Source organism: Melanerpes formicivorus, unplaced genomic scaffold, assembly GCF_026170545.1.
Source record: "Melanerpes formicivorus ecotype bairdi unplaced genomic scaffold, bMelFor1.0.p_v2 SCAF_5, whole genome shotgun sequence".
Lineage (NCBI taxonomy): Eukaryota > Metazoa > Chordata > Aves > Piciformes > Picidae > Melanerpes > Melanerpes formicivorus.
In genome coordinates this window covers 16,070,079-16,096,840 of record NW_027142357.1, presented here as the reverse complement: position 1 = coordinate 16,096,840, position 26,762 = coordinate 16,070,079, and the positions used below count along the sequence as shown (strand labels likewise).

Here is a 26,762-nt window from a genome sequence, read left to right as displayed (position 1 = left end):
AGCACAGACACAGAGTAGCTGTGCAGAGTTAGAAGTAACTCCCCATGCTTGACTCTCCTGGCACATTGAGGAGAAATACCATTAAAGATAGCCCAGGCTTGCATAGAGAAGAAAATAACCCATCTTTGCTTTCTCCAGGGAGCTTGCTACAAGGAGAAATTACAGAGACATCACGAGGCCCAGTCTGATTCCAAAAAAAATGCTCACCGGCTTCACATTGATAACCAGAGTGATACCATGCTCTAAGAGCATGTCCTGGGCAATTCGGGACACAGTCTTCTCAACAAGGACCAGATTTGGCCTGACATCAACTATGCGCTGTACATAGTTCTTCAGGAACTCCCTTTCCTGCAGACAGGAAAAAGTATAGCAGTTAACTACTGCAAATCCATCTGAAAACACCCTATACCATTATACATGGAAAAGGCTTTAAGAAGTGCTATAATTACAGTATCTTAAGCCAAAGCTGTCTGCAATATTATGTTCTCCACTTACAGATACATGCTGGCACTCAGATGCTTCCATTCACAAGGAGTATGCCAGTGCTTTATGCCCCTGCAAGTCTGTACACAGAGCCACAGTCCCTAAATCCATACTTGGGGACAGTATTTCTGGAATGGAATCCCAAATGCTAGACACTTCAAAATTGCTCTTCTAACCACATCCACTTTCCACCTTGATCTCACTATCCACACACATTTTTGTCACCATGCACAGAAAGTAGGGCTACAACTCTATCAGGCCTACACAGTTTGGTACAGCTCCCCAAGACAGGAATTCTCAATTATCTTACTGATGCTTACAACAGCCAGGTTTTAAAAGTTCTACGCAAGAGAAAAATATCACAAGAGCAGTTTGCCAGCTCCTCAGAATACAAACATTCATGTTAGCATAGCAAAGTTCAAGCTTTTGCTAGAAGCTAACCTTTCAAATTGAGCCAATATTTCTGTAGTATTTTCTGCTCTATAGGACTTCAATGCAGATATACATGTATGATCATGCTCTGAAGCAGACACTGCATGACCAATATTTACAAAGTATAGTAGATACTTCTACCATATTCAGACAAAGGACAGGCCTCCGTTTAAGCTTTTACTGGAAAAACAACTCACCAGGCAGGAAGAAGTTTTATTGCTAAAGCTTTCACATCTGTAATCCTGTCTATTAATCACTAAACACAAGTGTTCTTAAATACACTCTAAGGAAACAGTCAAATACAGTAACAAACTTTATGGACCAAGCTCAGTAGGGCACCAAACACCCGTGCTATAGGCATCCTGGCAAATACCCAAAGACCAGTTCTCAGCATGTCAAATAAAAGCTCTCTCCATTTCAGTGTTTTCATACATAAGGCAACTCCCTGCTCACAGGGGAGGGATCATTCCAAAACGGTATTTTGTAGTTTGTCACTTCGTTAAATTGGTTGTTGTCCCATTTTCTCAAGCCTGACAAGAAATAACATGGGTGCCATCTAACTCTCACATACACCCTTCTCTAATATTTCTTCACATACATAAACCATATCTAGTTCTGTATTCTCCTTGTATAATGCAGTATTTTCTAAAACACTGTATTTAATTGTGTGGATCCTAAGATCACTCAATACATGTAACTGGATGACAAAACCCTCAGCACAAGAGTACAGGTTTGTATTGTATTTACTGTAGATGTTTTCTTAGCTAGCTGCAGAAGAATTTTTTCTTTCCTATGCAATCCCACTTACTCATCTCAACCTTACACAGTAAATAAATCAGACATGCACTAGAGTTCAGACAACTTTAACCAAGAACAAAAGCACACTCTCACCTGAAGTACAATAGGGTCTATACAAGTAAACTTTGTTTCTTCTCGATATAGGTACTCAATTGAGCACTTCAGCAGAAGAATTTTGGGATTTTTTAAGCAAGAGTTCATCTAAGATAGACATAAAAAAAATAGTTAAAACACAAACACTTGGAAGGGGAAAAGTATGTTAAGATAAGACAGGCTTCCAACAAATTATTTATTTTGTTACCCAAAAAGTAGCAGCTATCTCTCCCCCACAAACTCAACTATATATTCTTCCTTAAGATATTACAACCAGCTGCTGGCATTTCACAGCAGTTTCTAGTCACCCACAAAAAACCTAAAGTCTCAATACACTTCAGAGCCTCCACCCAGATCACTTCTATCTTTCTTGACCTCCTGCCTTATTTAAGGGCTCACTTTACTACACTGACATAGGTCAGAACCATAAAAGCCTTTTTCTGGCTAAAACTCAGGGTAATTATTAGATGCCTTCTAGGGTGGCAGGGGTGAAAAGGATGTTTTTCAGTACACACACAAGGAGAGCTTCTCCCTCTAGAATCTCCAAGATACAAGAAAATAGCTTGGAAAATAAATGCTTTAAAAGTAGTTCTTGTTTAGGTTCTCAAATTAGTGAAAGATCACAAATCTTGAGTGGCAGGAGAAGCTTCACAACACCAAAAGAAAGTCACAGAATGCTTGTTTCCTCAGCACACACTGCAGCCTGTATTTGATTAATCAAGCCTGAGTTACCTTTTTGTGTGCAACATTCTTAGTGCAAACAAATCCATTCACCACCATGGAGTCAAATTTCTTTCCACCAGGGATCTAATAAAGCAAAGAACATTTTTAGAACTGTCATATACTCCCATAACCTCTCATGCAGTACACTTAATACACAGTATACCCATTGTAGCTCACATGCAAGCTTCAGCTACACCCTCAATTATCAGATGGAAGATCACAGTCATGCTGAACATACAAATGGCAAAGTAGTAAGTTCCAGAAACTCTATGCTCCTCCCAGCAGCTGCTTATTTGCTAAAGAAGGGAAGGTAACTTCTATATGCCATATGATGTATATACCTTAGCATATGCCACTTGTACTGACAAACAAATTGTAAGGAAAGGGAAAGGAAAAAGAAAGAAAAGAAAAACAAATAAATCTCTACCTACTATTTCAACAGATCATACACTTGACTGGTATGCCTACAGTCACCACTAGTCACAGAAGGAATAAACAACACAAAACAGGTTTCTGAATAACAGGTTTCAGAGGACATTTCTGTCATCAGCATATCACAACAACAGACAGCTACAAAGTGCTTTCACCTCTGAACACCTGCTTTTTGAACTGGAATTTCAGAAGACCCAACAACAACTGATACTTCCCAGAGAGATGCCACAGCACTACCATCGGAACCATAAGGCTCTGAGAAGCTACATCTTGCACAGCTTCCAAACAAAAATAGTGCTCCCGAGGTGAATTTCCTCAAAGAAAAACAAGCCCAAGCCTTTGATCCTCAACTGCTCTAGCTCCTTGGATATTAACTTCACATGAATCTCTCAGAAGAAATTCTGCATGCTACAGCTCCAGCCACCTGGCAAAACTGGATGCACCATCTCATAACAGCTACATTTTCCTCTTGAAGAAATCCATTCTACCTTTCATGGGAGAAGTTCAGTCCTACATAATGGATAGTTATAAGGCAACAGATTGCTACACAGTCCTGCAAGCTACTTATCCAGCATCCAGTACATTGCCAATCCAAGCACAAAACAAGCCGAAACCAAAAAAAGGAAGCAAGTCATTACAGAGGTGGTGCTTTTTGCTACCTTCTGCAGCCTACAGCCTGGAAGAAGAGGTCAGCTCCAGGCATTAAAGCAGCTTTCGTAAGGCACAATGTTCCTCCTATGCAACATTTTCTAGAACCCCACCTTATCCAAAGGCTATGTTTGTCAATTACATCTCTGAACATGCTGGGAGCAGTGGGAAGGGGACTCTTCAAAACAAGCAGTGCTGCCAATAGCTACATCCTTTTGCTTCCCTACATGCACTGTCTGAAACTTACCTTTTTGATGTGGACAAACTGTCGGATATCCATGTCATCATCTCTGTTCTTGACATCAGGACGCACAGTTTGCACTACCTGACAGACCACAGGTACGATAATATCCCTCCAGGAGAGTGACAAGGACTCATTGTACAGAAGCTGCTGAAGCAATGCCATCATGTGGTTGTGATTAGCAGACCTGCGAGAAGTGCAAAATATAGAATTCTCGTGTGAAAAATACAGAGCAGTATTTAGTTGAAGTCACATTTCAGAAGTAAATTTCTTAACATTTATAGTGAAGGACACCCTCTGAAGGAATAGGTGCCTAGAATGTTCTATAGTCATCTCCGGTCCAGTACTTCAATATATAAAAATCAGGGTGTGGGGGGTGTGGAGAAAATCAAAATCTACTGTAAAAATGCTGTTTTCTTAATACACATTAGTTCCTTTTGCTGCCCGCCATAGATCAAGTCCCACTGAAAACTGGTGGAATAGGAGGACTCCAGGAATTGTTACTCAAATATGTAAATTTCTTTTTCTACATGTTTCTTACAGCAGTCTTTCCATGGCTTGTTTCTCCCCATTCTCTTCTCTCAGCAGATCTAGATTGCTGTGGTGCCAGCCTAAGGGTGTGAAAAGCAGTTCTTTGGACTTTTCCTCCACCCTTCTGTTGAATAACGACTCTACAAGAGACAAACAACCTTTGGTAATACAAGATCACAGTTGAATGCTTGTGTCTTTCTGAAAGTAATTTTTTTCCTTTTTGAAGTAGCCTAAGTCATTAAGTCTAAGATTCTTGAAATACTTCAAGCTAGACTCATGGTAACAGGCGGTAGCAAAGAGTATCAAGTGCTACAGTGGTGAGAATACAAAGTAAAAGTGAACTTCTAAAATTCTTTTTACTGCTAGTACAGAGCAGATGGATTTCTCTTCCCGAATTGTTATGAAGTTTGTTAAAACAAACAAACAAAAACGTCTTACATCCCAGTTTTGCCTATAAATAAGCAGCAAATTTCAAATATCATGTACATTTATAGTAGATAATTATAATGGTTTTTAGACTTAGAACATCGGTCAAAAGCACTAACTTGATCCACAAAAAGCTGCTGCTTTGAAGACATCTGTTTAAGTGGCATTAAAAGATACAGCTATTTCATTCACACTGCTGCACAAGTATCAAAAATACCTTGGTAAAGGCCTTGTTTAGTGCATCTCCCAAACATACTTTAAATAAATGTTATGCTGTCAATTCAGATGTCAGACTTTGAACCTTGATGGGACTTGCAGCCCTGATCCGACTTTGCTGCTCAGGTGTAAAGGGAGCTGCCAGCAGGCCAGTTCACCTAGCATATATCACAGTATTTAATACTACAGAACTCTCAAGGATCTTGTGTCAAGAAAATGGCATAAGCTCTTCAAAAGATCTCAGCACATCTTCTCACCTCCATCCATCTAACCATCACATACACAGATATCCTTCAGCTACAATAAACAGGGTTCCAAGGAAAGCTCTATCCACATTTTTTAATCCTAAATGTCAACATGAACTATAGCCATTTGTGCAGCAACTCCTCCTTCTGTTTTGCAGTACCAAGATTAGAAATTATGTCAGCACAGCATTGTCTGCTTTGAGAGAGTTACTAGGTTACTTCCCACACAGGTATTACAGTACAATAATGGGAAGTTATAAACTTCTCCATTCTTACAGTGGCTGACTATAAGTCATTCATGCTAGTAGTGCATAAAGGTTTAACAGCAAGTATGTAAGCCTTCAGAATTCAACCTTTAAACTCCTCACGGTGCAAAATAGTAATCTAAACAGGAATACTGGAAGAAAAACACAACAAAAAACCACCAGCAACCAACACTATTTAAAAACAACTAATTTATTCCAGCTGTTCCATACACAAAAATTAGCTGTGCAGAAGATTAATGTTTCTCCCTTTCCTTTCTCCTGCAGAAGCTCAGTCAAAAACAGTGTGTCAGTTTAATCAAAGACTTCATTTTCCTGGCTGTACATTGAGCTTCCCCCTCATTTCCTCCCCTTATGAGCTCACACAATCAACATCATTAAATGGAAGATGATAAGCCCACAAGTGCACCTGGCCATGATATTGGAAGTCAAATGGGTTTTAAAACTCACAGCTGTGTCTAATGGCCTTTCATTTCAAAAGTAGTGGTGGTGGTAATGACAAGAAACTCAAAGATTTAAGAGATGAAGCTTTAAGCTACTCTGTAGAAGCAGTGCAATTAATTATACCACATCTTCATCTGCTTGCACAGAAATTTAGAATCAGTGTCTCTTATGCAAGTGTGTGGGTGAAGTTGTGAACATAGATGTCTCTTAAGACTTCTTTAAAAGAAAAGCAAAAGCTTTTTTTGAGTGCTTTTGAATGAAGAAATCTGAGAAGTAAAAGAAATTAAAGGTAGAAAGTGCATTCAGGTATGTTATAGTTTATCTACCAGTTTTGGCACAAGTAAGTTCAAATTTACTGTCAAGTAAGTATTTCTAAAAGGTTAATGTCCTATTAAAGGAATACAATATATCAAAGCTGCACAACAGAAACATTTGAAGTTTATGCTTACCTTTAATAAAAGCATCACTTATAGAGAACATCTGCTGTCCTCCGTTTTCAGGATTCAAGTACTCTGAAAGAAGAGAGAAAAAGAGAGATAGGCGGAGACAAAAACAAATGACAAGTTACACTGGTGCACCCATATAATTACCATGTACACACCCACACCCAAAGCAGCAGTATTACTCATCCAAGTGTTTAGTCACCAATTTAGCAACAGCCTGATGAGTGGTCAAGACAAGAATATCCTCTCATTCTTGTTCTATCGAAAAAGTTCCAAGATGTCAAAAAAAAAATAATCTTATTACTGTGAAGAAACAAAACAAAGTAGATGAGAGCAAAGACTGAACTACAAGTTGAAGAGTTTGCTTTTCCAATGGAGCCACAATACACTCTTCTAGATTTGAATGAGAATGTGTTAAGCTGCAAGCAGACACCATGAGCATGTCCATGCATGGAATGACCTTCTTACTCCAACATAAAAATGCACCTTCAGAAGTCATTTTGCTCTCACACTCCAAAGAAATGTCTCAAACTGGAAGGGAGACCAGCCATAAGATTTATCTCACACATTGAAAGAGGCAAAAGACAGCCTGCCTTTCAAAAGCTACAAATGTAAACTCAAAAACAGCTTAGTGTTCTGAGGAATCTGTGCTGACAGAGGCAGACTCTCAGCAACAAAGGAAAACGGAAGTTATGTATCACTTTATATAGGGGAAATAGGATGAAGGTCCACCTCCTACATTTTAAGTGTGCCACATCTTGATCTTTCATGCAGGCTGGCTGGCTACAAAAACCTTGTGTTCTCCAGAGGACGGCCTTGTTAGGCCGTCATCTGGTTCCTTGCTTCTACAAAGGGAGATTGCACCATGGGGAAACAAGGACAATAACCCAATTGCTTATACAGGGTGATGATCCAAAGTCTGAAGCTCTTTACCACCTTTCCTGAGAATGGTCCAGACCTACTGCCACAAAGTGAACACAAAGCCAGGTACCTTTCAGACACTGACAGCAAGCAACAGAAAGTTGACAGGACACAAGCCATCACAAGTCTCTGAATATCAACAGTCAAGACACCTCCTACATGCAACCAGTTTAAAAATCTGAACTTGTCTGCAGTAGCCAGTTTGCAGACGCTCAACAGACAAATACTGCACCAAAGAGAAGCTGTAAGCCACCCTTGCAGCTTGATGGTTGTTTGCAGATTCCTTCCATCTCCTCCTTAGATGAAGAATTTATTACAAGCAACCTCCTGCTTCAGAAAAGCTGGCTCACCCTCAGCATTCACTCCCCCACAGACTACCTAGAGAAAGTCATGTTATGCTGTATGTACATGAGCATGTATACTAGCACCTCCATCCTTCTCCACCTTGTAACAGCCTCAGGGCAGCAGCTGCATAAGCACTCAAATTAAATCTGACATACTTCTGCCTGGCATGGACAAGGCAGGAGCTAATCCCATCTGAAACCCAACCCTAGTTATGCTCTGGACAAAGACACAGGTGGCACCTCCAAAGCAGGAATGTGTCTCATCAATACAGCTTCATCTTCTATAACTTTGCTTCCAGCTGAATAAACTGGAACAGTTCATGAAGAACTGCATGATGTGGGAAGGACTCACATTAGAAAAGATCATAAAGAACTGTCTCCCATGGCAAGGACACCAGACTGGAATAGGAGACGAATGTGAGGAGTCCTCCCACAGAGAAGGAAGGAGTCAGTATGCAATAACAAATTGACTGCAAACCCCTTTCCCCATTACCCCTGCACCACCAGAGGGAAACAGGTAGAGAAAATGGGGAGTAAAGTTAAGGCTGTGAAGAAGGGAGGGGGTTTATTTCTCATTATTGTACTCTGATTTGATTGGTAACAAGTTGAATTTTCTAGTTCCCAAAAAATGTCTGTTTTACCCATAACTGCTAAGTGATTCAGGACCTAGGAGCCTTTCATTCATTTTCTCCTCCCTAACCCACCAGAGGGGATAAGCGAGCAAGCAGCCCCATGGTGCTTTGTTGTCAGATAGGCTTAAATCACCACATACACACTATAAAGTACCACTGTCTTTAGGCAGATGATACTACAAATAAGTCACTGTACATGTAAAATACTACAAGACAGCTAACTCAGAGTCACTAGTTTCATGGAAACACACCAGACATTAGTCAGCCTATAACATCACAAGAAGTCCTGCCATTAGGCTCCGATCATACGCAAAGTACTCTGTTACTAAAACACCAGCTGATACATCACAGGCTTTGCTTCAAAGCAGCTGACCTGTGTGACTGGTGGAAATTGAACATCCCTTAATTTAAGAAACCCACTAACCACTTAGATCAAAGTTGATCTGCACTTCTAGCACCCCTGTTTTGTCCTGTCAGTCTTCCCACAATGGCGGTAATTTGCACAGCTGTGAGGAAATCGAATTACCAGCCTCAAAATGTGTGATTTTCAGTTTTACTTAATTATGTCAAAGAAAAGTAAGTCACTGTCATCCAATGTGAGGACAAAAGATAATTCTAATAAAATCGAGCCAAACATGTCCATTATAGTCACAGGGAAAGTACTGACCCCTGAGAGGAGGAAACACAGTGTCACTGACTACAGGAGCTTAACTATCTAGTTTTGGCTGCCTAATCATTGTGACATTCTGTGGCATCCCAGATGACATCTTTGGTTGAATAAAGTCAGGATAAATCAGGAATACAAAGTGAAAGTTTTTGTACTCCAATATTTCCAGAGCAAAACTTAGTAAGTCATTCATTTCACTACTCAAGGTACTGTGGTATGCACTGTAGAGTTTTGAACCACCTAACATTTGAAGGCCTTGAATAACACGCATCTGAGTGCCTACAAAACTTCAGTCTCCCTATTGCCAAGAAGTGCATTTTGCTATTTGTGATGTTGTCATGCATTTTCACTTGTTGATCCCTGGTTAAGACTTTCCTCCAGCGACTCTCATGGCAGGAGTACAAGCCAGTATTTACAGTAAGTCCTCTGTATTTGCAGAGGATACCAGTTTTTCAAAAAAATGAAAATAAACACCTTCTCATGGTGCACTTTTATAACTCACATCTCCATCCTATCTTATTTCTGGGCATATTATTGGTATTTTCCCCTCAAGGGAAACCCATTCTCTTAGAAGTAATTGTTCCCAGTTTTCCACTACTAATTACATTCCTACAGAATAACCTGGTTAAGAGATACATATTTCAGGAACAGATGAAAAACACTAGTCAGAGGTTCACCAGCAGAAGGCTGCCAACATATACAATTCAAAGGCAGAAGTCTCTCTCCTTTCAGTTCCCCAACCACTTGCCTTTTCTGCTGGTCTTCTCTGACCTCTCCATCATCAAAACCTTTCTCATAAAGAGTTTCAGTTCTAGCTGTAAGCCTTGATTTGGTCAACCACTTTTTAGAGAATCAGGCTCTCTTACATTTCCTCTTCATCACGCACTGCCTTTTGTATGAGAAAATAATGACTGAAGTCTGCAACCAGACCTATCCCTCTAGAAGTCCTTTAACACTGGCCAAACTGACTACTGCCTGCTTTACTGTCAACATACACAGATAAACTGGCTACAGCTGTAATTAACAAACTAGTGAAGCACACCTGGGCCTGTTTCAAGCTCACTGAATAGACCATCTCTCCTTCCTAAAAGGAACTCATTGACACACTCTTTTCCACACCTTTCCTTCCCTGCAGATGCATTTGCTTTTCATTTCATTAGGCAGCAACTAAAAACAAGTTGAAAGGCACCAATAATGAGCTGGTGTCAGTAGAGCAGATAACCCATCCAACATCAACTCAATGCTCTGCCCCTTTCTTGGAGAGAAAAAATAAGAAAGATTTCTCTTCCTCTGGATGTGTATTCAGCAAATAACAAAAGGTAGCCACAATAGGCACTGATAAATGTGCCATTTAATTTGTATCACTCCCTCTCCCATGTCTAACATACTTTGAAAGTCAGCTGTGACCAGTTCTCCTTCATCACTCTCCTCAGTGACCATTACACAGTTTCAGAAAATGCAATCTGTACAGTAAGCATAAGCTAAATCTTGCGTTCTGATCCACCACAACAGAAGAAATCCATCCAACTTTACAGAAGCATCAGCTCTCCAAATTATTTAACACTGGATCATCTCGTAAAGTTGGAAATACTGAAGGGATAGGGTGAAACAGAAATTTAGAATAAAAAAAACCCTTAGAGGCAGACAAAGAGAAGTCTACATAGCTGATGAAACCTTAGGTAAGGAAGCAAAGCAAAGATATCAGTAGCTACTGAGTATGAAAAGTAACTAGAATATATGAGACTCAAGCCAGTGGCAAGCCCTGGTTTCAGTCAGCCTTTGTCCAATTTAGAGAATGCACCTGTCAACAGGCATTTTTTTTTTCCCATAAGGATTTTGCTTATAGCTGAAATCTTTCAATTGAGTACTTATTCGGGAGAAAAGAAATTCAAAACAAGTCTTCAACACTAAGTATGACTTCTTCCTACTTCACTTAGGTGGATGCTGTCTTCTAAACAAATGTTTTATATATGGATGAAGTCAGGCCTTATTGCTCATCAGTAAGATCATTCTGTCAAATAGAAACTTATTACAAACAATTACAAGCCAGCACAGAGCTCCTGTAAGTTAATTTTGGTTGTTTGTGGGGTTTTTTCTTGCTTGCTTTTCCAGTTTAATATCAAACTGTAGAGACACATATCAAAGTGGTTTATGCACAGACTATTTTTTCACTCCAGTTAGCCAAAAACTGTGTATGTGGATCTGCCCTATTATGTATGGCCAGGAGACTTTGCTTCAGCTGCAAGAGAAAGTCATAGGGGAAGTTACACACTCACAGAGGAAGTGTCTCAATAAGTCTACTGAGCCTCCTCAGATGTGAGCACATCAAAACTGCAATTGAGTGCCAGCTAAATATTGTATTTCCCCCTCTGTATGACAGCTACAAAAGTAGTGTCCAAATGGGTCAGTATATTAGGGCCCAGCTCTCCATCATGTGCAACTCCAGCTGGTGACTACCTCATACCTTTTTGGTCAGCAGGGTGAGGGGGCACATGTGGGTACTTGGAGTGCTTCTTGATATGGAAGTTCACGTTGTCCAGCTCCACGTTCAGGCTGATGGAGGCGGCTGAATCACTGTCCATTGTGGACTGGAAGCTGCTGACTGAAGTGCGCTTGCTAGGGCTGGCGGAGTCTTTTAGTGTTGGGTAAGGGGGAAGATACAGGGAGGAGAAGGATTCAAATGGGTATCATGAGGGTACCAGAGAGGAGAAAAACTGTCTTTAACACATAAAGACCAGGAATACAGTGTTTTCATAGCTCTAATCCTATCTTCATGTGCGCATGCTGACATACTGGGCATTTTTAGTGCATTACTACAGGCTCCAAATCAAACAGAAGTCTGTCTGAGAAACAGAAGGTAGCAATTTACAGGTTTCTCCTCCATTACAAGCAAGAAGCTTTACCAGTTCCACTACATACAAAATACTGCATCCGTCACAAGAACAGGAGAACTAGCTTGGTTATAGTTTGTTTAGAGCCTTACAGCCCCATATGCACACGCGCACACACACACACAAAGCAAGACATGGTTAAAACTACTATGTCCCAAAGGAGTGGAGATAACAGGGGAGAAGGCAGAGTGAGAACAAGACTCAGGTGAAACTCACTGGCTAAATTATCTTCTCCTTCATCAGCAATCTGCTCTGTGTCACTGTCATCAAACTTGATATCTTTGAACCAGGATGGCTCAGAGTGCCCTTCTACAGAGTTTACAGAGTCACTGTCTGGAGATGGGGTTTCTGAGAACTCTGTGCTCTAGAAGACAAGGGAGGTAAAAAAAAAAAAAAAGAAAAGGTGTTAAAGCACAGCTCTGATGGAATATTAAGGAGCCTTAGAAAGGAACCTGCTACTAATGCAGATCATGTATTTTAAAAATCACAGGATACTCTCAGTGTGCTGATCCAAGTTAGCAATAGAGCCACCCCCTTAGCATGAAATGAGAACTCTTTGCAATAGGATACAAGTATTTCTTTACACTTCTCTTGCTTAGTGTCTGCCTCCTCCCCACAGGTTGTGATTAAATGGCACTAAACAACAAGTTTATTCTGCTGCATACACATTTTCTGTCACCACATCTAGCTAAGCATTTTTGAATGCTTCCTATATCCCCAGCCGAGGTGGGTAGCGGATCATATCCTTTACCCAGAAACCAGTACATACACCCTTCAGCAGAGGCTGATTCTAAGTTACTGTAGCAGTTCTGTAACCAGACAAATTCAGTAGCCACACCCAAAAGAATTATAGCTTCCTATTCCTTTTACCTGTAACGGTCTGTAGAGGGCATACTCATCTCTAAAGATCTGATCATGATGACTGACACACTCAAGCCAGCGTCCATCAACCAGCGCTTGCCCTATTGCAATGGCTTGGACCCTGGAGGAATAAGAATAGAAATAGTTTTCTACATCTAGTTATAAACACACGTTTTATGGTATAAACATGCTACAAAAGAGTCATTTGCTACACACCATTCATCAGTATCCCACTGCCATACTGACATTATTTAAAATATTGTGGAAAGTGAGAGTGTTCAAGGAGCTAGATGAGACTGCCAGTACCCTAAACTCAGTTGAGGCATCCACTAGATGGAGATGCTGTGCTCCTCCAATACTGTTAGCTTGAGTTTATATATACACAGATCATCTCTGCTGAGGACAGTTGCTCTACACTTAAAAACCATCTCAGTTTTATCTCTGTGGAGAAGATACCAAATTCTTTATACCTATTAACAACATTAAATGTTGCCAGCCCTACCAACAAATGTAGCTATTCAGATTTGTCCTTTGGATCATTTTGGGACAGTCTTGTAATACACTCACCATTGCCCAACTATTTGAGTGATACTTGTCCCATAAAGTGCCTCTCACACTGGCTCCCAAACCAGACAGTCCTCTGTGCCCTGTTGCTTTAGGCCACAAGGAGTCAGAACTCAACCTGCTTTGGTAATAAATAAATGAGAAATCTAAATTTTGTTTCTTTCTCACCTTCCTGCAGAGGTCTATCTCTGCAATCTAAGCTACCCTTTATCAGCTAAAACTCAAAACCTGTCACAGAAACAAGAGATACCTGCTGTCCTAAAGCAGGGACAAAGGGTTACCTTGTGCTTATGTGCCCATTTCTAATAAGCCAGTTGACCAGCTCTTTTCCCACAATGCAGTTGGGATGTGTCCGCAACCAGTAGCGATGGTCTTGAAACTCCATTCCGCTGTTGTGGTGGCAGATTTTCTTCCACAGATCCTTTAGCTGGGCTGAGTCCTTGACAGGGAGACGTGCAAGTTACTTACTAAATATCTGACCTTAATGCTGGTTTGAAAGACATCTACCTGGGCCCTGCAATCAGCTTCTAGATCAAGTACCCTCCACAAACAGGTATAAAATCTAAGCCATTTGCATAACCTATGCAAAGATGCAAATAGACAAGATCCACTCCTTATATCCTTCCTTTTATATAAACTTGAGAACAAGGAAGAAACAAAAGTGGATACCCTCAGAATTAAGGGGGAGTTGATCTTAATACAGTAAGATATTATACTGTCTAGAAGATACTTAAGTCCTCACTACTGCTCTCCTGAACCCTGTTCTCAAACTCAGATAATATGTGTAAATATAGAGGACAATGAAAACTCATCCTTTGGAAGGGGGTTCTCCTATATAATCTGTGCTCAACCTAGGCTTTGTGAAAGCATAATAGTCCATTATCAAGCCCAGATATAAAGTAAGTACTTTACACAGCAACCCACACTGCTATGTTCAAGTTCTGAGATATCCTTTTTATTGAGTTGTTTTGTTGGTTTTTTTTTTTTTATTGTCCCGTGTCAAGCCAATAGACACTGCTAGCTCTGGCCAATAAGCAAAATAAAAGGTGTGTACCCCTCCCAACTCAATTAACCATTTTTCCTTCTGTTGATTTCTTCCCCTCACCACTTTGAACACATCAGGATATACCTCAAATTTATTTTCAGGCCTCCTAAGCACATATACCAACTCTTATGTAGCCTAGGCTTCACTGAAACTGAGCTGTCTTTCTGCACATGGCCACCTTCTGCTTTTCCACATGCACCCTGGTTTGGCACAGCAAAATCCATTGTTGCAGAGTGGAAACTGGGACCTGGGATTAATTTGAGAGAACAAAAGAGCACCCCAGAGGGTGGAAAAGAGACACTGCAGTTGACTCTCTCAAATGCTTCACTGATCTTATTTTTGTGTAGCAGGAAAAAAAAAGGAAAAAAAAAAAAAAATCTTTAATTAAATTTTAACTGGTTTAAGCTTTCCAGTTAACTGTCAGACACTCATTTTATTTTCCCAAGGGTGCCCTGAGATCCAAGATTTTATGTACTGGTAATTCCACAGTTCAGCTGCCTTGTAGTTTACCCTCTCGCTCACATGGTGAATTCAGTAATCTGGACAAACTTTTGACCTCTAGTTCAAAGTATGTGCTTACCACAGCACACGTGTATCCTCTTCTATCCTTTTTTTCGTAAGCAACATTCATTAGTCTCCTAACTGGAATATGTTGAGCCTTGAATTAACAGCTCTTCATGCAAAGAGCATTAAATAAATAGTGGGAACTCACAGAAAACCCTACATTAATTTACACTGCACTTTCTGCTCTTACATGACCAGAAATAATACCACCAATCCTCCTTTCTCTAAGGAAGGAAACAGGCAAATAAATTTAACAATACAAAGCTGAAATGCACTGGGATTTGATCATCTTGGCCCAAGGTGTGTTCATAGCATTATAATTTCATTTTTCCTTCATTAACATACATACATGAAGCAGTGTGGTATAAAGATGTGCCTTAAAAATGTTTCCCCCTCACATGGTTATCCATTTACAGAGCACCCTGGAAAGGTGTTGTGCAGCTGAACAGAAATGAGAGTTGCTGCATGCTCAGGAATAATACTATGCATTTTGTTGACAGCAGGTAAATATGTAACATAGAAATTAGCCTTCCTGATTTAGATTTGCATCGGGGTGCAATCTTGAATCTTTTAGTAAGTGAAATACATTCCCTTCCCTTGATCCTTTTTGCCCCATTTGTTGGAAAAACTTCCCTATTGCAAAGAAAAGAAACAGTTTTCTACTGACCATTGTAAACTGCCACCTATCTCATAGCCCCTGTCTGGAGGGGGTAATAGGATTACACAGAACACTGCAGCAAATTGATTTTTCTTCGAACAAGGACGTCACTACAGCCTTCCATAAAATGTTATATTTATTCTGCAAATAACGGGAGAGGCCAACTTGTGTTTTGGCCCAGTAAGCAGTAGCAGCTTTAACCCATTCAGCATGGTGTAAACATTTTTAAGCAGCCATTTAAAGTTTCCAGTTATGTGGCCTATGAAAGGCAAAATCTGAACTTGGACAAATACAAAGTCAAGTCACCGTCTTGCAGCCACAACCATGACAAGTTTAGTCCACAAAAAGCCACCATACACCATCTCCACATAGCATAACACATTTCCCAAGACTAAAAATGTAAATGTCTTTATGTAAGCATCACATGAAACAATATTTGTTTCAGGATGGCAGAGATGAACAATGACACATCAATATTCTCCATCTCTACACCACTTAAAGGAGTGCTCAGACAAGAGCCTTTAAAGATAGCAAGATAAAAGAAAGGCAAAATTCATTGCCTTCACAAAGCAAGACAAACAGAAGTCTGAAAGGTACCAGAAGGATTTTGCGCTCATCCTCGCTGGTCTCTGCCTTCATATGTGTGCGACTGGCCTGTGGGCTGACAGATGTCTCATAGGCAGGCACCATTGGTGAACCTGACCGATCCAGTGACAGGTTGGTGATGCTGGCTGATCTGTGGAGAGAATGAGAATTGAAGTACAAGTGTTCCTTGTGCAGTTCTTCAGCAGAGAAGGCATTGATCTTGCAGCATGCTAAAAAGGAACTTAAGCCTGTGACAGCGATCACATTCCCTACAGACTTACTGCTCCCTCCCCTGTCAAAGCAGAAGAAAGGATCCCTAAGAAGCAAATGCATGGCTTTGGAAAACCTAGAGTTAAACAAACTTCTGCAAAGCTCTTTGTAGGAAACAATTACAACTAGTTTAGCACAATAATTCACTTATACCTGCATTTGAATAGACTGGGGAAGGGTCTGGATGCTGGGTAATTAGAAGCTCTGTCAGTTTGGAGGCAAGACAGGTCCCAGCTAGGGCAGCCAACACCAGGATCTCTGCAACAGGGCACTGAAATTCCCCCTCCTTGACCCATTTGAAAATCCTTTTCCTCAAGTCTCTGAAATAGATGGCTAACAACTTGCAGAATCTAGAAGTTTGAGCACTTGTTCCCCAGGGTGGCTAAACTGCTGATGCTGGAGGCCGCTACAGCTGGCAATTTTCCTTGCACTGCAATACAGAGCACCCATCTGTTAGGAAATCTTGGCTGTGCTCTCCAGTACAAACACCATTTCACAATAATAACTGCAATGCTACAAATGTAAATGTTCCATATACAAATACATGTACAAATGTTCCATACACACACTGCTCCAACATCCCACAATTAGACTAAGCCTATGGTTAACCAGAGTGTATCTTCCTATCATAGCAACAAAACACATGCAACACGACCTATTCATGCTAACAATGCTCTAAAGAGTGAAGATGGAAAACACTTCTGCATGCAGCAACAAAGAAGCTCAAAATGCCAATGCTGAACCGCCTCAGGAGGCTTGCAGTAGGCTCAGTGCCAAGAAGTGTTGCCAGTCTCTAGTCTTTGGAATGAAAGTCAGATAAATTCACAGAGCTTGCTAACTGGCTAACAGACACTCTCATTATTACCAAGAACACTCAATGGACAATGTAGCAGAGCTCAGCCATGAAATAGCAATGCCACCCTGTTTCAGCTTTTATACTGCAAGTACAATAGTCTCAAAATCACTGCTTTTTCCTCCTCTCTCTCAGAGGAATAGTGGACTGATCAAGGGGTTTAGTTTGGTCCTTTCTATTCATCGATGCAGAATCAAGTCTACTTGGACTACAGCAAGGCCTTTCATACCATCCCCCACAGCAAACTACCGGCCAAGCTGTCAGCCCGTGGCTTGGACAGCAGAACTCTGACTTGGGTTAGGAACTGGCTGAAGGGCTGAGCTCAGAGAGTGGTGGCAAATAGTGCCACATCCAGCTGGCAGCCAGTCACTGGTGGTGTCCCCCAGGGATCAGTGTTGCACCCAACCCTGTTTAATATCTTTATTGATGATCTGGACAAGGGGATTGAGTCTATCATCAGTAAATTTGCAGATGACACCAAGCTGGGGACAGCTATTGATCTGTTAGAGCATAGAAGAGCTCTGCAGAGGGATCTTGACAGGCTGGACAGATGGGCAGAGTCCAACGGCATGAGATTTAACACATCTAAGTGCTGGGTTCTGCACAGTGGCCACAGCAACCCCATGCAGTGCTGCAGGCTGGGGTCAGAGTGGCTGGAGAGCAGCCAGGCAGAGAGGGACCTGGGGGTACTGGTTGATGGTAGGCTGAACATGAGCCTGCAGTGTGCCCAGGCGGCCAAGAAGGCCAACGGCATCCTGGCCTGCATCAGGAACAGTGTGGCCAGCAGGAGCAGAGATGTCATCGTGCCTCTGTACTCAGCACTGGTTAGGCCACACCTTGAGTACTGTGTCCAGTTCTGGGCCCTTCAGTTTAGGAAAGATGCTGACTTGCTGGAGTGTGTCCAGAGAAGGGCAACAAAGCTGGTGAGGGGTTTGGAACACAAGCCCTATGAGGAGAGGCTGAGGGAGCTGGGGTTGCTTAGCCTGGAGAAGAGGAGGCTCAGGGGAGACCTTATTGCTCTCTACAACTACCTGAAGGGAGACTGTAGACAAGCAGGGGTTGGTCTCTTCTCCCAGGCAACCAGCACCAGAACAAGAGGATACAGTCTCAAGCTGTACCAGGGGAGGTTTAGGCTGGAGGTTAGGAAGAAGCTCTTCACAGAAAGAGGAATGGGCTGCCCAGGGAGGGGGTGGAGTCACCACCACTGGAAGTGTTTAAGAGAGGCACTTGGTGCCATGGTTTAGTTGATTAGATAGTGTTGGCTGATAGGTTGGACATGATGATCTCAAAGGTCTTTTCCAACCTGGTTAACTCTCTTCTATTCTATGTGCACTTGGCACTACATCCATATACATCTTGGGGTAATAAGTAAAAACGTTCTGACAAAGTCAGGCATCAAGGCAGGCTAAAACTCCGCCAGCCTTCCACTGTCCAGATGCTCACAAGTTAAAGCTAAATTGGCAGCTCAACAGAAAGCATTCTTATGTGGAAGACTAGACTCGTGTTAAGTCCATCATTAGGCAAGCATTCCTCTCAGGTGTTTTACAATGACTACTTTATCTGTGCCACAGGCCTGTGAGCAGCATGGAATTTTAATTTGTGTAAAATGGCACTAAGCAAGAATCAGAGCAGTCAGATTTCATATCTGTGCCTCTATCACAACCAGTTACGTTCAGGATTTCATTGTATTTCTCTTTTCTACACACAGACAGGAGTATTTTGCAATTAAATCCCTTATCTTTCAGAAGGACTTGCAAAAGAGAAGTTTGAATTACTACACTTGCAGTATTTGACTGTTGTGCTGGGTTTTTTTCCCCCCCCATAAATAATCAGACAGAAAAGAACATAAGTAAGGTGATTTTACAAGGTGAGGATGACTCTCTGGACCTTGTCTTGCTGTGCTTGCCCAGAATTGACTTTTGGTACTTGTTTATTCATCAGCATTTTACTCCCCCTAGGTGACATCTTTGGTTCCCAGCTGCACATTTAGTGTGCATCTCCTCTTAACTGTCCCCATCACATAGAAGTTAAAGGCTCCAAGCAGTCCACTGCCTGAAAGGCATACCCAGCACCCTTCTCAGCTCAATTCCCTAGTCTTTAATGGTCCTGCTAGACCCCTCCAACTTGCTAAACATTCTTCATTCCTGCAACACCAAAGTAAAGTAGTCTCTGAACGTCCCGATTCCAACAATGTAATTTAGATTATCTTTGTTTTGTTTCTCATGCCCTTGCCTCACCTGTATTTCCCCATTTTAACCAAAACAGGAGTATGTAACCAGAACCAATGTGAAGTGGAAACTATTTGTTCTTCTAATACCAGCCTATTTAGTGGAATTAAGATCAAGCATTCACAGCTTATAATAAAGCTCTCATGAACATTTCCAAGATCATTTCAGCACACTTACATAAAGAACTACAGTGTGATTTCAGCCTAAGGAAGCCTGATAACCTAAACAAGATTACATGAAATGGAAGCGCACGGGAAGCAGATAGGATAGGAGGGAACCCACAAAACCAACCAAAACTGCACCTCTGGTCCTCCATGACCTCTGCCATTACCAAGTCTCTGTTATTCCCTTTTCTTCAGCTTCCTCAGAATTCTACCTTTTCTAATCACTTCTTTCCCTTTCTGCCCTCTTCACCACCTCTTGTATTTGACTCAGCAGCAAATCACAGGTTCCTCAAAAGCAGTACATTTATGTACATGAACAGTTTTTCCTCACATGTTGGTAATGGGGTGTGAGAAGCGAAAAGAAGCCCAACTTTACAGGCTTTACAGTGAAGAGCATGCTACGACTGCATCCAGAACAGAACATACTTAGATATGATTAGTTTACCTGTTCCTAGCTGGTGATTTCCCTGCATCCTCCTGGACGGAGCCAAGTCGTGCAGACAATGTGGTAGCTGAAGAATCTGGGTGAATCAAACTGCAAAAGGGAGTATGTTACAAACTTTTGAGACAATTGCCACATGCAGCAGCATCAGAATGGCTAGAATTAAAATACAGTTCATTAGAATGTTATGTCTCATTCACACCCATGACTGTTAAATCCATAAGGGAATAGGGAAATCCTTCCCCATTTGTAGGCCAATTATTATGTTAGGCAGTGCTCAAGTCTTCTCCCTTTGGACTCAAATCTTGGACAATAAAGGCTCTTCTCATTTCTCCTATTATCCTGCCTTCTCACCCTCTTCTCCTATATCCCTTTACTACATATCCTCCTCCCTTACAGGCTGCTACTCCATGCCTTGGAGGTAGAGGCATTGCCTGATCTCCCCAAAACATCATCTTTGCAATCCAAGCAATACTATCCTATAGGTATTGCTAGGCAGCTTTTACCAAGAAAACCTGACAACCTTCTGTAACTGTTTAACCCAATCACTATCACCTTTGCTCTTCTTTCCTTCTACCTTAGGAGAAAAGAGAAGAATCATGCACCATCAATATAAATTCCTACTGGTAAAACCATAGATACAAGCCAATATACTTCAACTGATACAGCCACACTGATTGTGCTCTGGGATGTATATTTGTTACTAACATGACAGATGCTCTTCGTAAGAAAATGTATACAAAACTTTGCCTGCATTAACTGTACTTGCCCAGAATACATTGCCCATTCACTTTTAAAAGGACACAGCCCATCAAGTTAAAACAGGCTCCCATGTCTGCTGCTCAGAAAGCAGAGCAATATCAGAAAAGCATCACTCTTCTAACAGCTTTTCTCACTGCTTTGCAGCATAAGAAAGGCTCTGACTTAAGACTTCCTCAGTAGTTTCACACCTGTCTGTTCTTCTATTTTTAGGGAAATGAGCACAACCACCATATCTGGTTATATCTTGCTCACATTAAACTGAATTAAGGTACTCAGAAATTAACTTGCATACCACTGAAGAAGTACTGTGTACTTTTATTAACCTCTAAAAAGTAAAGATCCCCTTACTTGAAAGCAGTAAGAAGAAACATAATTTAAATGAGATCAGAACACCTTTATAGCTGGCCTTTCAATCCCACTTCAGTTGAAACAGGTATTACTTCCACCATTTCTCTCTAATTTAGAATCATAGAATGGTCCAGGCCAGAAGGACCTCCAAAGGTCATCTAGTCCAACTTCCCTGCAGTCAGCAGGGACATCCTCAGCGAGACCAGGTTGCCCAGGGCCTTGTCAAGCCTTATCTTGAATATTTCCAGGGATAGACAGCATCTCTTACAATTTCCTGCCCAATCCAAAACCCAACAGGTAGAGTATCAGTGTCACATTGACTTGCCTTTTGACACATTGGTAGTCAGAATGGATGTTTTTGGCTTTGTATTTTTTCCATTCTGAAGCTAAAAATCTGCTCTGACACTGGTCCAGATTCACTGATTCAATAGCTTAAAGGAAAACTGCAAATAATTTTAAACTCCACTAGAAAAAAGTTTCCACGTTTCAACTTGAAGAGAAGAATACAAGAAGCCAGCAAAGGATTAGATTCCTTTTACAGGAGATACCTTTGTAAGTTTCCTAGTTAGAAACCACCAGCTTTTGTCCAGGCAGATGTCAGCCTGAAAAAACAGTTAAGAGTCTGGAGCTCAGCAGGAAGCTTCATTTTACCTTTGCCAAGTAAGATCCTCCTCAAGAAAGATGTTGCGGCTTGCTTTACGGCTCCCAACAGGCGTGCGTGGCTCACCAGGATCCAGCACCGATACAGAACATGCAGAATCTGACAGAGCATTTAAGTCTTCCCCAATGGAGTTACTGTCTGTGGAGTGTGCATAGCTTAAGGCTATTTTGCGGCAGTAAGTGCAGGCTCGGAGATCCCCTATGGAAAAGGGAACCAGAGAGAGTAAGTGAACAGGAACAAAGAGTACTCTGTTCCTACAGGATCAGAGGTGAGCAGTGGTGTGAAAAGAAGGATTTCCTGTTCCAAAACCTATTTGCAAGTTTAAGTCTAGCTCTCATATTCCCTTAAAGAGCAAAACTCCAGTCAGGGAATTTCTCCAAGTCAAATGATGCATAACACATGATCAATATGAGAGACAGGTTATGGGAGCAGAGAGGGAGAGCACATGAGCACACCGAAATCATGCTACAATAACAGCTGGTCAGATAAGATATATCAGCTGTTGTCTGGAAATTGTAACCTCCATTAGGAGATGTCTGGAGTTTGGTTATTACTTTGAGTTTCCCCCTCACCATCAATTAGAACACGTGGTCACTTACATTTTAAAGCTGCCATTACTTTCACTTGAGCACACTTTTTGTAATGAACATCCTTGTTAAATGTTTTGCCATTGTGGACACAGTGTTGGTGAAAAATAAGCAGGCATGGCATAATCCACCATAATGCATGAAAAATTAGGTTCTGTCATTCCAGAATTCTTTTTGTTATTTCTAAGCACACATGTATAGCATTCTCTAGCCAAGATCTAAAATGCAGTAGTGCAGAGCTGAATACACATAGAACATCCTGCTTCTCAAAAGCTAAACCATACCTGTGTAGCCCATGAATTTTCCAGGGATTTCCTGATTGCAGCACCGACTACAGAAGATCTGCCCGCAAAGTCGACAGTGGTGCCTCCGCCGGAAGGTGGTAAATTTCTCACTGCAGTCATAGCACTCTTTGCACTGGCTGTCAGGCATCCAGTATTGCTTCAAGTCACTGTCCTGCAAGGGAAGACAATAGAGAAAACATCTTTTTTTTGTAAATAAAAAGTGTGTTTAGATTTGTGATTGCTTTGTAGACTGTGCACACGAAAAGTACAATTTCATATATTCATGTATGGGGGGGGGTGTGGTGTGTGCACACTGATGTATCAGCAGCACACATGCACAGAAAGGATTTGTCATGTGATTTTATAGGAAGCCAGAAGGCTGGCACAGTTGTTAGCTGTGAGAATAAATCTAATAAGTCTTTGCCTTCTTTATCCAAGATGGGAGCAAAACAGATAGAAATTATAATGAGCTGTAGATAAAGCTCAAGAAGTATTTGAAAAACAAACAAGCCAAACCAAATAAAACCAACAACCACAAAACCAAGCAAAAAAGCAACTAACCAAACAAAAACCCACCCCTCACTTCCACTGAAGCTGTTATCCAAGGGTAAAAAATAGTGAATCCAGGAATTATCAGTGGAAGAAGATCATTTCGACAGCTAATACTGGGATGTACTTTGCAAATTTTGTTATATGATTGAGTTCTTCAAAACCTCAGTAAACAGTCCCAAGAGCCTATGCCCAGATTGACATTTTAAAACTCCAGGTTAACTGTTATGTGCAGACATCTGTGGAGCACCCACTCAGCAGATAAAGGCACGTACTGACTGACACATATACTGCTGGGTACAGCTACAGGATTTTTTCAGGTCTTTTTAAGACTTGAAAACAAAGAGCAAAAATTTGTATTTGATCTTGTAGCCATAAACAGAGCAAGAAAAATCTGTTACGATTCTGAGCACATTAGCTACAATTACCATGGATTGAGACAACTGCTAACAGTCACATGACAGCTCTGACTGTGAAACACACTGCTAGAGTTCAGTTCTAGCAACAAGCCTTTTCAGAGGGATTGAATACTCTGGGGTTTTCTCAGGAAGTGAAAGTGCTGCAAGAATTTTCTCAAAACAGCCACAGAGAAGAAAAGGTGATACACACACACAGACCAAAAACTCATACCCTGAATGGAGGTTGACTTTCAGATGTTTACAAAATGAAATTTGACACAGCTTCTACACAAATCTTGAGACCAAAACAGCTAGCATCAACAAGACAACAATTTAATGCTGTCATCACCCCAGAAAACTTGCACAGAAAGAAGCCAGATTGCTCAAGGCAGTATAGCATTTAAGAGAGTCCATAAATTTTTAAGATGAACACTAAGCTTCAAGCAGAGAAAGATGAAGTGAAGAGTTTTGCCAAGGAACTGCTGCAAAGCTGCAGGTGATGCTGATTTAACAATTTTTGTGGCAACTCTGCATAAGCTAAGTCTCTGGTTCTACCACACAGAGTGGCTGCTCCAAGCAGCAGTGCCTCTTCCTAACATCTCTCCTACATTGTTTCAGCTCTACATGCACATGACTGGGTGTTTAGAAACTCAGCCATTGCTAGTGATACTTTCCTGCTCTCTGTCTTGCTCCAGTCAGAGCCAAAACTGATGACAAGAACACTCTACAAGGAAGGGCTCAGAACAGAAATCTGGCCCCTGTGAGCAGTAGAGGTTGACCAGAGCAGCACCTTTCAGGAAATGACACATGCTTTCTGCAACAGCAAGGGGGTACAGACCAAGTTCACAGTAGAAAGAAATTACTTCCTGGAGTGATGCAAGCAAGACATGGCTGCTGTCAAGGTCTGTGATGCATTACCTTTTGTAAAGGAGTTAGTAAAATGACAACTCAAATACTGCTTTCATAGATCTATATATATTCATTTACTGCTGCATCTCATCTGTTTGAGCACTTCTATGGTAGCTTCAAAGATATCTCAATCTCTAGGGCTTTCAGAAGCTTCAAGAAACTAAAGTACTAGTAGAGGCCACACTGAGTGCCCTGCTTACTGCAATGGAAGGCTTTTGTTTAATCCTCAAAAATATCACCCTTTCTATTAAAGCAAAGTTACCCTTCCAAGCAGAACAGCACGGGAAGTTAGTGAGTTTACTTAAAGCCTGCTTGTAAAAGCTACCAAGCCAAAAGCTTCTTTCCTCATAATACAGTGTAATCATTTCTGCCTTTTTGTGTTGCCCCAGACACAATTATTTATATTGTCATTTATAAATAGTTGTGGCTTCTTTTCTCAACTACATCCTCCTCTTAAAGGCATGGTCCAGCGGGAGGTCCATGGGCAAGGGGAGATGAAATCAGCAAGTCAGCAGCAACCACCAGACCTTTATCCATATGAATCAAAAAAAGAGAAGCCTTTCAAGCAAGTATTGCTGACCAATCAGCAATAGTTGCAGATTTAATTCATCCTCAGAATTCTCATTACTATTTGTGACAGTCAATGTGTTTCACCAGCCCATGGTTAGCCTTCAATGGAGAAAACCATCAGGTAATACTACATTAGGTAATACAGAAATGAGAAGTCCATAATGAGAGCATTGGTTCAAGAGGCTGAGCAACTGCGATGTTTTACTCCCACGATACAACAGATTGCTGACGTGTCAAAAGTCAGCATCAACTTAAATTGTTTCCCCTGCACTGACAATGATTTTTGAGTTGATTCAGTCATCTTCAAACATAAAAAGGGGGGGTGGGGGTGGGGGGCAGGAAACAAACCACACACCACACCCACACCTGTAATGTATCTAAAAAACTAAGCTTAGAGAAACTCAGTAAACAGTTCCGTTTCTAAATGGTTTGGCCTACAAAACTCCCAGAAATACCTGGCTCTTCCCCTCCATGATTTCTTTGAGACGCTTTAAAACAGTGCTGAGGCTTCTTAACTGAACAGCTGTTCGAGGATCATGACCTCCAAGAGGAGGTTCTACTTTCCTTCGATTGTCTGGAAGGGAAGGGAGAGTAGGATTAATTTCTTCCATGACACATCAACATTTAAATCACAACACAAAACCCCATGAAATGGAGATATGTTCACATATCTAATGCACTCTGCAAAATTACAGCTTGTATCACTTCTGCCCTTGCACTCTTCTCCCCAAAAAGGGGCTCCTGAAGCCAGCTAGCTTGCTCTGACTGATATTTCAAATAGTATCTCCTTGTGTTTATAAGAACTAATTTAAGTCCTCTAAGAATTAAAATATCTTTTACATGAGTGAAGCTATTTTCAACCTATTATATGAACCTTGCAATAGTCTTTTAGAACACACTGACGTCTCAGTTCAGAATGCCGTCTAGGATGTTAATACTTACAAACTAACTGCAACACTATTAATTAATCCTAGGAGTGGTATAAATCAAGTTCTTAACCCAAATTTCTTTATAAATTACTATAGCAAGTCTCAGGATTCAATTGCTCAGCTCCTATAAAAATGCTAACTCAGAATAAAATGCATCCAGAAATCCACATTTTTGAGTGAGTTTGTTTTGTTATCTTCTTTAGAAAATAGCCAAGTTGTTGAGAACTTGTATGGTCATTCTTGATAAACTACAGCAAAGAGACTTCAGAGTAAAAAGTTAACACAGTCAATTTCTTTACTATAAAATGCTAGATTACTTCGAAATATTGCTGCGTGAGTTACAAACAGGATCCTTCTCACTAGAAAGATCTGCAAGCACAATGCTCTATTTACCTGAATATTTAAACATTTTCAGAGTCACTTTACTACATGAACAACTTTTTTGAACAGTTTTAGAGTTTCTTACCAGCTTCACTGCTCTCCATCTGTCTAGCATTTTATTTGGATTCCCCCTAGTACGGCAAAAACAGACATGGCTGCTTTCTGTTTACTGCTCTGGATATCACTGATGTCAGCAGGAATGCTGACAGCGCCAGCAGAAGCATGTTAACTCTTGCAGTACAGCAGCAACAAGGCTACCCCTTTGTGTGCAAGAGCT

The 26,762-nt window shown here is 41.1% G+C and overlaps 1 protein-coding gene across 7 annotated transcripts in view; it reads right to left on the bottom strand.

Annotated features, from left to right (window-relative positions):
- The window catches only part of PIKFYVE (phosphoinositide kinase, FYVE-type zinc finger containing), a 66,621-nt gene that overhangs the window by 29,478 nt on the left and 10,381 nt on the right, over positions 1 to 26,762 (bottom strand). For 5 of the 7 annotated variants that reach the window (XM_068138414.1, XM_068138417.1, XM_068138412.1 and 2 more), the window contains exons 4-18: positions 25,631 to 25,749; positions 22,750 to 22,921; positions 21,869 to 22,076; positions 20,111 to 20,200; positions 16,163 to 16,301; positions 13,580 to 13,737; positions 12,744 to 12,855; positions 12,090 to 12,237; positions 11,447 to 11,614; positions 6,425 to 6,487; positions 4,392 to 4,521; positions 3,857 to 4,037; positions 2,539 to 2,613; positions 1,807 to 1,914; positions 208 to 348 (exon numbers count right to left, since the gene is read on the bottom strand). In XM_068138414.1, the coding sequence (XP_067994515.1) occupies positions 208 to 348; positions 1,807 to 1,914; positions 2,539 to 2,613; positions 3,857 to 4,037; positions 4,392 to 4,521; positions 6,425 to 6,487; positions 11,447 to 11,614; positions 12,090 to 12,237; positions 12,744 to 12,855; positions 13,580 to 13,737; positions 16,163 to 16,301; positions 20,111 to 20,200; positions 21,869 to 22,076; positions 22,750 to 22,921; positions 25,631 to 25,749 (2,012 nt within the window). Of the gene's footprint in view, positions 1 to 207; positions 349 to 1,806; positions 1,915 to 2,538; positions 2,614 to 3,856; positions 4,038 to 4,391; positions 4,522 to 6,424; positions 6,488 to 11,446; positions 11,615 to 12,089; positions 12,238 to 12,743; positions 12,856 to 13,579; positions 13,738 to 16,162; positions 16,302 to 20,110; positions 20,201 to 21,868; positions 22,077 to 22,749; positions 22,922 to 25,630; positions 25,750 to 26,570; positions 26,656 to 26,762 lie in introns of those variants that run through there. The other 2 variants (XM_068138418.1, XM_068138416.1) reach the window with 2 other exon arrangements.